Source organism: Aquila chrysaetos, chromosome 10, assembly GCF_900496995.4.
Source record: "Aquila chrysaetos chrysaetos chromosome 10, bAquChr1.4, whole genome shotgun sequence".
Classification (NCBI taxonomy): domain Eukaryota; kingdom Metazoa; phylum Chordata; class Aves; order Accipitriformes; family Accipitridae; genus Aquila; species Aquila chrysaetos.
The window spans coordinates 22,549,693-22,563,117 of record NC_044013.1 but is presented as its reverse complement, the minus strand read 5'-3'; the positions used below and the strand labels follow the sequence as shown (position 1 = coordinate 22,563,117).

Sequence of the window (13,425 nt, the reverse complement as noted above, 5' to 3'; positions counted from 1 at the left end):
GAACTTGCTGGCAAGTTATGTGAAATTGCTGAGTATATAGAGAGATTCCAAGTGAAAAAGGACCTTCTCCTTAAGTACTTTAGGCTATGCCCTGGCAAATCTTTTGGAAAAATAAGCATTGCCTAAGAAGACGCCATGCTAGATATCTACTCAAAAATACTTCCATTTCTGAATACTATACTTATGTTGACTCGCTGAATCTGATGTGAAAAGTTTGACAAAGAAATAGTTCTTGAGCTAGTGAGCCAAAGTCTGCTACAAATATCACTGAAAAGACTCCCCTTTGATCAATTTGATTCAGGTTCTCAGCTGTACATGCCCCACTTACCATGGGGATATGCTATTGATGTTGCACAAGTTTTGGAAGTGGCAGCAGCCATCATCATGCCAACAAAGTCCGAAGCTTCTTTTGCTGATTCATCCTCATTGTCCATGGCAGAAGCAGTCTTATACTCCAGTAGTTTTCTCTTAATACTCTCATAAATAACAAAATGAATAACAGTCTCAGATATGCCTGCATAGGATGCTGACATTCCTCTGTAAAAGCCTTTAATACCATCTGATCGATAAACTTTTTGGACACATTCAAAAGCACTCATTCGCTTTTCTCCACGATTCCTAAAAAGGAGAGAACAAGAGAGACATGAAGCTGGTGCAACTTGAGACTGGAAAATAATTAAACAGTTTTGCTTGAGTGACAAGAGGACTTAGGGAATATCTCACACTGATGCTGAGGGGCTCCAATTCAGATACATTTAAGAACACATAGAACTTGAAGTAAAAGTCTCAAAGGCCTTCAGCACTAAACACAGGTAAAGCATTATACTGAATCCAAGCCAAACTTCATATGGTGACTAAAGAAAAAGTATCACATCGCAAGTTGAACAGCTATAAGCCTCCCCAAGTCTTACAGAAAAAAGAACTAAATTGCTTGAAAACAGACTCCCAAATGAGCTGTCAATGTCAGTGACTCATGAACAAAACGCTCATTTTCTTCATCTCGACAGTGGATTTCCCCTCAATTTTGCCTCAAACAGCTCCATAGCATGATAATTACAGCAGGCCTTGCAGCATCACAGCTATCAGCAAACAACTAGCATATGAAAGGGAGCATAGGGAGCATACCAACCAATACAACACAGGTAGCTATTATTTGATTCAATTAAGCTACTGTGGATGTCAAGGAAAATGCTCATTAGACATGACTGTATCAAGCAGTATTTGGTAAATAAAATCTTATTCCTATTTTTAGCTTGCTTACTGAATTGTGCATACTGAAATACTTAGCATACCACATACAGCTATGCAAAACCATTACAACACTGCATAAAATATGCTTCATTGCAGCAGCGAGTGGAGGCACTTGAAGCACATGGATTCTGCCAGCAGATGTCTCCTGAGCAAGCAAGTCACAGAATAAAACAGCAAATAACCTTGTAAGAAGTAATGGTAACTCACATACATACTGTCAAAGCAAGACAGTGGCAGCAGCTATTACGTAAGTAGTATGAGGCATCACTCTGGCAGAATTTAAGTCCTGATGGTTTGAACTGCAATGTCAGACAGCAACGAAACAAGGTACCAAGCACAATTACGAAAGAGTGGGCACACATAGATGCAAATCAGATCGTGAGCAAGCTAGGTGGCAGATGCTGCAGAAAACTGGGGGGCTGGCACTGATTTGCTGACAGGCAACAGAAAAGAGTCAAAGAACAACTGGTGAGAAGAGCAGCTGGACCTACAGCTATAGCTCCAGGGGCATCTCAGTCTCCATATGTCCCTGGTACACCTGGACAGGTGCCCTGGCAGACTACTGTAAGAGTTTGTTCTTCTGATGCCCAAGATGCACGACATTGTCTTGAAGGCCAAAGCAATTTCACTTTGGAGACAAAACACATGCCTTCACCAGCTCTTACTGGGATCAGAGGTATTTGAGAACTTCAACAGAAACAAGATCAGGCCAGGATAATCCCACAGGCCAAGTGTTTTTTATGCCTCTAATAAAAACTGAATTAGAAGAGACAAGAATGCAGTTATGTGCTAGACTAGCCTATGTAATTGCAGTGTCTTACACAAAGTTGGAAGATCCTTCTTTAGGTATCCCACATGAATAATGTACAGAAATAATGTACACAGGAAAATCATAATTTTCCCTAATATCCTTAAAGCCCTATAGTTTAAGCAATTTAACTTATTAATCAGTAAAAAACAAGCAGAGGCACAAGATGCCAACATGTTGCACATAGGACCAAGAACCCCCTGGAATTAGTCATGGAATTATCACCCCAATCATATGATAGCATCACAAAAGATTTCATAGTAAAACTAGTTCTTGGATATATTTACTATGGTCACCTTGCAGCTGACAATATGCCTGCTAAGAGGAAAAATGCTAATGTGCACTTAATACATAAAGTCCAACAGATCTCCAAAATAGGAATATGTGGCTCATTAATGTATATAGGATGGCTGAAGAAAGCCATTCTATTGCAGTCTAAGTTTTCAGTAAGAAAGCCTACAAAGCAAACAAGACAGTTGCATTGAGGCACTTGCACCATATCAGTCTCTCCCTACAGTTTTAAATAGACAGGAATATAAAGGTCTTTCTTACTCCCTATTTGCATAAAATTCTACTTCATTACAAGTTTTGTAACAATAAACAGTTTCTGTAATCGATTCTGTAGTCCAAACAACCTGTATTGACTATTCCCCATTAGGTCAATTCCTGTGTTCTGATTCATGAAAGCAGTCTTCCTCTATTTATAGGCTAGCGCTCATTTTATGTAAAAAAAACCCAAAAAAATCTTATTTCAGGAATGTTTAGTTCAACAGCCAAAACCAAAGAGAATGTATTACTGAAGGAAAATACAAGCATATGGTTGGTAGAAAATTATTTTAATGAGACTGTTAACCTTGTAATTAATTCCAAATCTGCTGGCCAGTCTACTTTAGTGCCTCAAGCATGCCTCAGAACACAGAGATTAAAATAGAGAAAAGTGATAGTGTAACTTGTAGACAGATCAGCATCAACTTTCTAATTTGAGATGTTAGATATTTAAAGAATCATTCCATTCTGGGATGCTGAACAGATTCACAACATTTAAGTGAAATCTTATCACAGCAGTGATATTTCCCATTGTCACTATACCTTGCATCAAGCTGTAATCGTGTCTTTACTAGCCAAATGGGATTAGTTGTTGTGATCGCAGTAAAACCTAAAATATTTAAAAAGAAAAGTTAGATGTGATAGTATCACAGGAGCAACTGCATCTAAGTTTGAAATGCACACAGTAAGGTATAGTGGATGCAAAAACTCGGACTATACTGATTTTTAGAAAGTACCCACTGTGGCCCTTTACTGATATTTTATGAATCCATACAGCCAATAAACATTTAGCTTATTTTTTAATTTTACATTAATATTGAATAAATTTAATTCTTAGCAAGAGACACCCCATTTAAAATAAGCCAAATTGTGTACATTTCTCTGCCTATCTAATCATACCAACCCTGTTTTGACACTACAGAACAGCAAAGCTAGCTAGACTAATACTAGCCAATTTAGCAAACATGTCAATAACAATGCACTGCAGATACAGCTGTAGCAATTTGAGATAGTATAAAACATTGTGTCAATTTAATTTGCTACCTGAAATACAATCCGAGTTTAAAAGCATGCAGACTGAATAAATACTACTTTTGGTGCAGTTAAAAGGTATGTATTACTGTAAGTTAAGAGACCTTTTAATACTGAACTATAAAGAACAGTTAAATCTGAGTGCTAATGTTTTATTTAGTATTCAAAGCAGAGATTGTTGGTTGGCCTAGGAATACTTTTACAAGCATGAGTGTTTAAATTGTTAAAGTAAACAGTATGACTTCTAACTACCCAGACAGACAGCAACTCTTCAGGCTTGCATAAGGGCTAAGGGTTAAAGCTTTGATTTTCAGTCCACTAAAGAAAAAGAAAAGGAAGAAAAAGAGAAAAGGAAACAAATCTAAAAAAAAAAAAAAAAGAAGTAAGAATCACTCTTACTTCTGCACAACTGTGGAGAGGAAAAGAGCAGAGTGAAAGGCAGCTCTGAAAAAAAGTAAAATAAAAAAAACTATCTAGAGTTGTAAAACCACACATGCACCATTAATGAGGTGTCATGTCTGCAGGAGAGAAGAGAAAAAGGGAAGAGCTGGAACATGGCCAGGCAAGAGATGATAAATTTAGACACTTGCTTTCTAAGTGACACACACCACTTGTATATTACTACAAAGACATGCTGCCCTCCTGCAAGGGAATGGACTGGGGCTGTGGGAAAGCAACAAAGAGTTACCTTGTTCAGTGCATATTTGGTGCACGATACTTATACAACAAACAGGCTATCGATTAGCTTGTTTATCGAGATCATTAACAGCTTATGTATATATATTTAGCAGAACTGCTTGCATACATGTTACTTCTGTTCAATCACAATCTAGGTTTACATTGCACACAAATGACTGCAATTCTCAGAGAAATGCCAGGGGATCTTAACTGTTTTAAGGTTTCTTCTATCCCCACCCCCAAATCTTAAATAGGTCAGTATGAGTTTCAGTTACAGTTTAAGACAAACTACAAGGTTTAGCAGCTACTAAGATTTAGCTATATTTCTGTACCAAAATAAAAAAAACATGTTAGAGACTTCAGTTTAATCTTTTAATTAAATAGATTTTTAAACTGACTCAAACCTCTTAACTGAGTAACTTCCTGGGGTAGGTACTAAAGGTTTGGGGTTGGCTTTTTTTCTGACACATTACTCATGTTCTTCTCTGTCTGGGTACATATACAGCCCTTCATACAACGGGGTGAAATCCTAATAAGCCAAAAGTGTTTTATATCTGCATTTCTTGTAGGTAAATAATTACGTAAAAACTCAAAGCATCAGGGAACTACTCTGCCATAACAAGGCATGGGATGTTTTTAAAACATACTGCATCTGCAAAAAAGGTTCTGTAGGTCAACTAGCCAGAGCCCTTCTGATCTGTCACTTAATGCCATAGGAACTCCACTGATTCCAACAGCACTTGACCCTGGGCTGAACTAGACTGAATGGAAACATTGTTCTTGCATTTTTTACTTCTTTATACTAGCACTAAGAAAGCTTTAATTTTCTTTTACTTCAAATGAGAATCTTTCCACATCTGTAGTGCAGTGAAGGGCACTAGGAATGCACAGGACTGCAACAAAAGCTTTGAAATAAGGTGGGGAAAAATTACTAACTTCCCCTACCAACACATTTTCCAGGAAAGACTTCTGTCTAAAAAACAAAATTAGTTCTTAATTGTAACTGAACAAGACCAAAAAAATCTTTTGTGCTCCTATTTAAGTTGCATGCTTTGGAATTTTGTTACTGCTAGACTGTATGTTAGAGCATTATCCACTCAGCCCTTTCTCCTTCCTATTCAACCCCAAAGACCCAGTCTCTGTAGATCCTAGATCTAGAACAGGAAACACCTAGGTGAGATCAGAGGCAGTGTCTGAGTGGCAGTAGTGACTGTATTCACCCACAGCAGCAGCCTGATACTTCGAGGCAGGCTGGGAAGAGTATATTGGAAATTGCCAGTGAAGGGTGGTTGGCACAGGACACAGCCTACTCTGTCCAAACTTGTACTCCCTGGGTTGCTCTGAACATTAAGCATAGCACCCATAACAGTAGGGTCAGACGCTTAGCAGCATAGCCAGTTTTTTTCCCTAGGGCTATCATAAGCCTAAATTGCATGACAGTTCATAGAATCACAGAATGGTCTAGGTTGGAAGGGACCTTAAAGATCATCTAGCTCCAAGCCCCCTCCCATGGGCAGGGACATCTTCCACTAGACCACGTTGCTCAAAGCCCCATTCAACCTGGCCTTGAACACTTCCAGGGATGAGGCATCCACAACTTCTCTGGGCAACCTGTTCCATTGTCTCACCAACCCCACAGTAGAGGAATTTCTTCCTAATATCTAATGTAAATCTACCCTCTTTCAGTTTAAAACTGAACCAAAGCTTTCAAATCAAAGAGCCTTCCGTAATTCAGGTTTCAAGATGAAACAACTACAGCTCAATTCTTATAGGTAATGTAGTAAATACAGTTGGTGGAAGAAGAAAAATAAATTAAGAGTTGAGTGATGCTGACACCAAGGAAAGCACTCCAAAATATGAAATATAGCATTTGGAATCTTTGGTAAGATAACCTTTTGTTTTTAAATACAGAAAATCTGTAGCAAAAGTACTTGTTAAAAAAATAAAGGTAGGGGGCTTTCAACAACTACTATGAAGCTCTATCAATTGTTTCCTTTTTCTTTTTTTCTTTTTCGAAGTCTCAGTGAACTTTGATAAGCATTGTAAAGCATTATAATGTGTTGTATCCTCAAGAATGATTCCAGATTCATTAGAAGTGTAGATCAATTTGGCAATACCAGAAACTTCTGTACTTTCCTAGGTTTTATTTTCTATGAAATCATATCCCGGTTGCAGATGGAAAGAATTACCTCAATCTACTTTTTCAGCTATACCAGCTACTGACAGGTAAGATCCCAGGTATTCCTATTATGCATCATATTTCAAAGGTTAGGGGGTTGTTTTTGGTTTTTTTTAATCTATAAGCCAATGTAATTGATAAAAGACGCATGTGAATATGGAATGCTGAATTAAAAATCCAAAGTAGTAAAATAAAAACAAACCAAAAGAGAAAACAGAAAGAGACAGAAAGGAGATTATATACATATTAAAAAAGAAAAAGAAAAGAGGTCTTTGAAATAATGTGACAACACAGAGTATCAGCTGCAGCATTTTAAAGGCAGCTCTGGGATACTGGAAAAAAAAACCCAAGAGGCCTTGTTTAACCCAGTAGGGACTTTCAACTAGCCAGAGCTAAGTAAAGTAGCAGCTATCAGTGAAAGGTATTTTCCACCTTTCCCTGAACTGCACAGAAAAAATAACTCTTAACAGAGTTAAGGAGAAGTGATGTCTTTGCACAATGCACATCATCTGAGTTCAAGATAATGAAAGTGAATTCCCCTTATTTTGTTTATTTAATAGATATTACAAACCCAATGTGTGGTTCTTACACTAGAGGCTGCAAGAGACGCTCAGTTCAGTACTCACGAGGTTTAAGTTAGTCCATATTTCTGCAGGAAGTGACCTGCGGATGGGGAGCATGAGATGACACGATCTCACTCTTTTCACGGGAGAAATGTACAGTAAATGCCTAAAATAGACACAGGCTTTTCTGTATCATAACAACAAGCAGTGACCTCATCAGACACATGTGTACAAATTGAATCCCATTGGAAGGATTTGTGAATTAGTTATTGTGAGATCTAACTGTCTTCAGGTAAAAGTTTAGGAAAAAAAGAAAGAAAAAATAATCAGAACAGGCCACAGATACTAAAATAGTTGTGTAAAATGCACTGAGTACTGAAATTTCTGCTCATTTGCAGCAGTTCAATTTTATCTCTCCAAATACTTACCTATATATCAAATGTACAAGTAAACCCTCCTCCCTCCCCACTCCCTCCAAAATATCATTCAAAAAAGCTAGCCTTGTCTTACGACTGAAAAAGCAAGATAGATGCCTTATGAAATCAAACTTTCTAATATCAGTAATCAATAAACTAAATACGCATTTTATTTGGTATTAAGTAACTGCGTACATACTACTAAAAAGTTACAAAAGTATGGTATCTCTGGAAGTAACAAAGTGGTCCCAATTTTTTTTTTTTTAATAAAATCTATATTTGGGTTGGTTTGCCAGTAGAGTTCTAGAAAGAACAGCAGTAGCATACAAGGCAAAGCTGTTTTGCAGATTTCAACCATGTTGTCTGAATGAGGCTATGAATCTTTAAAAAGGCAAATCAGAAAGCCATATAGGAATCAAGTATCTCATTCAGTTTTTATTCTCTGTGACAAAAGAGGTTGAGTAAGCACAATGAGAAGACAGAGTTTATAGTGAATCTGAGAATTTAGCCTAACTTTGAAATTTACAGAGATAAACTATCTTCACACAAGCAAAAGCTCTAATGCTTCATATATATTCACTGTCCAAGTTTGCAAAAAGAGAACCATGTGATATGCCAAGTAGTAAGCAAAAAAAAAAAGATCGCCAAGTACTTCATGTCAATACACAGATATTTTAGGTATGAAGGTGACGTGAATTATATGCTGGAAGCTAGCACACAGCAAGAGAAAAACATTCATTTCTAATTGCATAAGGCATCAGTTACTAATATGTAGCACAATTCATCCTCCTTGGGATAAAACAGACTCACTAAAAGAATCTTAATAAAAATAAAAAATGTATGTTTTATCTTGAGAAGGAAGAATCAGGCCTAAAACAAAAAATGCTTAAAATACCATACCTCAGCTTCTCACACCCAAAAATGCCATGTGCATAAAACAATCCTTATTTAACAATGACATCAGTCTAGCCTGAGATACTTATGTATTAACATGAGACAACTAAACAGTATTTAAAGTTGACTAAAGTTAATTACTTACAGTACTTTCATAAAACAGTTACAGATTTTTTTTTAAAATTGTATTTTTGCATCATTATTGTATTTTGCAACCTACAGGAAAAGTTTTATAAGTGCAAACACCACCTCATGCTCATTAGGTATTAGAAGCCTTTATGTAACAGAGAGGTCATATAAAAAAAAAAAACAAACAACACTCCTCATTTAAGACTGAGTTACTCAATTCCTTACTGAAACCAATGGCAGCTGCAAAAGAAAAAACCAATACTTATTATTTTTTGCTAATTGTTAGAAGTGTTTATCCACCTGGTCAATTTTGAAATCTTAAGTTCCAAAGCAAATATTACAGTGATCTTCTGTGTTAACCTGTTTAAGTCAACCAATTAAGAGCTCACATTCAATCTTGTCCCTGTTATTTTGCCATTTCCTTAAGCTGATTTGCATCATACAGCAATACAAACCTTGCAGGTAAAACTGTTAATAGCTGGTTTAAGTGCATTTTCTGAAATCTATTAGAATTACAAAAACAAGGTTAGCACGTTCCCAAGAAAGCACTGTTAATTTTAACTACAGTCCTTTTCATATAAATCAGAATACCACCAGTACTGAATATCAAGAAATTGTTTGTCAAAGAACCTTCTTTTAAAGGTCTTCCAAAGAATGTCTGTAGTATACAATGCCAAGACATTTCAAGAAAGAAAAAAGGCTTGACCTGTAGTGTTGAACCTGCACTAGGCATTCAGTTTCATTGGCTATATGGTTTAGAAATACAACTGCAGACCTAGGTAAGTGTGAGAAAGATAACAACCACAGAAGTTGTTCAATATTAAAACTTGTATACAAATGTAAAAAAGGTGAACAGCAATTAAGGCTCAAGTCCATTTACCCCAGTCTCCTGCAGTCCTAAGTACAAATGCATAAATAGCAACCTTCTGAAGGGAAGCAAGCTAAGCAGATACAGAACTCCTTGACAAACTATGGTCTGTGTCTGCAAGCGCTTGGGAAAAGTCACTACAGCACATCTCCATAAATGTTCTTTTCATTACAGAATGAAGGCAGTAACTTCCAAAGATAAGGAACACTCTGAACCTTGGTTTGTCTGCAGCACTGCATGAGTTACACTACTTGTCTTCAACTGAGGATAGACTTGTTTCTATTGCCTATACTTCACACACACACACCCCACCACATATTTAAAGACACATTTTATCCCCTTGACAAAGAGCTGAAGACAATTCATTTTTCCTGGATTAACTGACTGATCAGGATGAACTTTTCATGAAATCCCCTTCCATCCCATGCTGTTCACCTACAAACAAAACACGCATTTCCAGGTGATAAAAAAAATACTGCATCATCTGAACTTTATTTTGCCCATTTAAGATAAGACAGCTCTCCGTAGATCTCTAAGGAGATTAAAAACTGCCATCGCATTTCTCATGCGCTAGAGATGAGCATTAGTGTGTCATTTAAGTATAAAGCTAATATCACTTAAATTTTCTATGCTATGTAACAATTCCTTTGTATCGATTATTAGCAAGTATTAAATAGAAAACCAATCCTATTCACTATTCTGACATCACCTTTGGTAGTCCATTCCAGATTGCTAGTATTCACATTATATGCACTGGTTGTAAAATTTGACAGGAATTAGAAACCTCAACAGGCTACCATAAAATTGTCAGAATTCATCTGTGAAGTGTCTATGACCTATACAGAAAAACAAACTTTTTAAAATTAGTTTTTGTGTAGGAAGGACACAGGCAACAATAGGTAAAGTGTTGCCAGCCCAAGTTTTGATTTCCCCAGTACAAGTCCATGACCATAACTCAGCTCAGTTGCCTTTAACTCTCCTTGTTAATGATCCCAAAGCACAGAACATACAAATCAAGCAACAAATATTGGTAGCTGCTAAAATATACCAAAGTTACACTGCCGATTCAAAATAGGAATTTATTTCCAGAGATGAAAATATATGAAAAATATGGAAATCCGCTCTTCTACATCACTTTAGTGGTAGAGCAAACTTCACACAGACTGGTATTGAACAAAGGAAGAGAGACTGTTACATATAATTTATACAAATACCTGTAGGTATATTTAAAAAAGACAAAAATAAGTCAGATATACAAAGCTGTAACAGAAAGTAATGGTAAAAAAAACACATTAAAAAGCATTAAACCAGAGTTCAGTGCAAACGATGTTTATAGCTTGCAGAGCAAAAAGTTACTGTTTTGAAAGTATTCATTTTACATTTCACAAATTTACAATTGAAAAAGCAGGCATGCAAGTTTTCCTAGAAAAGACTATTCACGCACACACAAAGATCTTTATTAACAGTAAGTGCAAAGTTTTATGCACATATTCTCCAGATTGCTTGTTTAATGAGAAGCCAAAGAAGGTAACCACTACAAAAAAAAGATCATTCAACCACTGAACATTTTCTGTTTTGGTTTTGTTTTTCCACATTTATTGCCACCTCTCATGTGTAGATATGACTCTAGAATTAAGCTAAAAAGTTACAGATCCTTACCTGCCACACCAGCTGAAATCATGTGTACCTGGGTAGAATCTGGATTGAAAATACTGTTCAACTTTTCCTTGCAGTTTGAGTAAGCAGCAAAATATATCGCTCTAAAATTAGAACAAAATCCAAGTTATGTTACATTTTCTGTGTTGATACCCTTATGAGCAGTGCCATTAACTTCACTAACTTAAGAGGATCTTGGTTCAAGTCTTACTTCCTCAGTAAAAAACTACTCAAGGAGTAACTCTTGCAAAGTAGTGGGACTATTCTAGGAATGGAAAAGAACAACAACAACAAAAAAAAATATCATACTTTACAACTTTTTTCTTCCACAACAGCTCCAATTAATAACTAGTGAGGAGAAAGATAGATAATTAGAAATATGGCAGTGATTTTTGTGACTCTAGGAAGTTTAGCCTCAGAAGCAAATTACTGCTGAACTGAGAACTGAAGTTACAGTATTCTCTATTTCTTTAACAGATCAAATTTGTTCTAATTGACCTAAACTCATTTCAACAGCATTACAATTTCAAGAGAACTAGCAAGTATGTATCTTTTTAAAAAAACAAACAGCAGACTTAAATATTTATAATATTATTCTAGCATTTAAGATGTCAGTATTAATAACTTATAACTACAAGTATTTATATTTTAAATGCTAGAACAGCTGCGAAGCTGGGATCCACATTTTGTTTCTTTAGTTCTGTATTTAGAATAGACACAGATTTTTTTTCTTTGAATGAACTACAAAAAAATTTGAAAACTTGTACTACAGTCAAGACTGGGATGGTATCAAAACAAAGCTAGACATAAAAGTCAGCATGCCAATGCAATATATTATGGAAAATGCTTGTTTTCACTCATTAAAGCTAAGAAACTTACTTTAAGCATATCTAAAACTCACATTTAAGGTTGTAGCTCAGTTTTTTTTTTTAGACTTAGACACCCCTCTACAAGAGAAAAAAATGAACATGCACGTTTTCAGGAACAGAACATTAACCTCATTAGCTGTGCAAACATGTTTTTCTTTATTACAAAAAAGATGAAGTGCTTGCTTCATGGGTGTAACTTCTAAAACAGAATCTGAACTCAGTTAAGTATACTGGATGTGTTATGAAACACACTTCTCTACAGCTTGTTTAAACAAAGAGCTGCTGTTAAATCCACTTAGCTAATGCTTAATTGAAATGAAGTACTGGATGAAGACAGAGTCTGCTCAGGGGGAATGAGGATGTGCTTATTTATAAGACTTCACACATTTTATCAAGTTGACATCTGGGGGTGGGGAACAAGCAAAGTATTTCACCTGGGGGAAGAAGGGAAGGGAATTAGAAAATGTAACATAAAATTGACTTACAATTGAGGATACTTTCCATTGAGGATAGTCACACATAAAATGGAATCCATTGCTGTATTAAAATTGATATTACTTTTTTAACAGCAATGTTGAACATTCAGACCAGACTGGACCATCAAACAAAAGTACAGGCTCTTCAGATTAGGAAGTGCTGATACTCCTCCACACATGTCAAGACAAAGAAAGCTACTGGACTTACTTCAGCTTCTCCAAATAACAATGCTAAGTTAGTGATCAGAAAATACCCCAGGTATTCCTAATTCTTTAAAAAAATGTGCTAAAATAACAGTAGTCCAATTCCTGAATTATGTTTTTCTCTTATTCATGCAGAGGATCTACAGAACACCTCATCTTTCAGATCTACATAGAAGATAGATCAATGCTGAATGGAAAGCCCAATCTAATAAAATTTTCCAGAAGCATCTAAAGACCTTAAACTAGAAAAGTTAAGATACTTTCCAGCTGGGTGTCCAGGAGACAGGAATGTCTCCTCTTCAGACCAAAATGAAAGAAAAAAAAAAAAAGGAAAGCAGGGCACTAAGTCAAGGCAAGAATAAAACCTTTGTGGAATACATTCCCTCTGCATAAAGACTCTTCTCAAACAGAATAGAGTAAAAACGGGCCAGAAAACAACCACAGCTTCATCCAGAATTAAGTAGTTATTAGTCTTACACAGCTTTGTTTCCATACTCTTCCTTATATATTCTCCTATTTTTGGACTGAACTTAGGCTAACACTTGTATGTAAGGATCAGTTGAAACTCTGGCATAATCTGCACCTCGCTCTGACTGCCAGCACCAGCCGAATAGCTAGAGCACTTGTGCTGATGCAGAGCAACTGACAGCAGCAATACCACTGCCAATTAGATCAAATTTACATCCTTGTCCACTGCACTCTCTGACACTGCCCCAGTACCCTTTGGAGTCCAGCCCACTGCTGGATCTGCTTTCTCTGGGACAACTGGTAAGTGTGTCATCCTACCAAGTCTTGCCCTTTTTGAAGTTTCAGAACAGGCTTCCTACTGCAAGGGGACAGTAGTCTGTTTCATCAG

At 36.4% G+C, this 13,425-nt stretch overlaps 1 protein-coding gene across 2 annotated transcripts in view; it reads right to left on the bottom strand.

The window, feature by feature from the left end:
• The window catches only part of SLC25A36 (solute carrier family 25 member 36), a 33,922-nt gene that overhangs the window by 4,616 nt on the left and 15,881 nt on the right, over positions 1 to 13,425 (bottom strand). For both annotated transcript variants that reach the window (XM_030028058.2, XM_041126553.1), the window contains exons 4-6: positions 11,024 to 11,124; positions 3,149 to 3,215; positions 329 to 618 (exon numbers count right to left, since the gene is read on the bottom strand). In XM_030028058.2, coding sequence (XP_029883918.1) covers positions 329 to 618; positions 3,149 to 3,215; positions 11,024 to 11,124 — 458 coding nt within the window. The remainder of the gene's footprint in view (positions 1 to 328; positions 619 to 3,148; positions 3,216 to 11,023; positions 11,125 to 13,425) is intronic.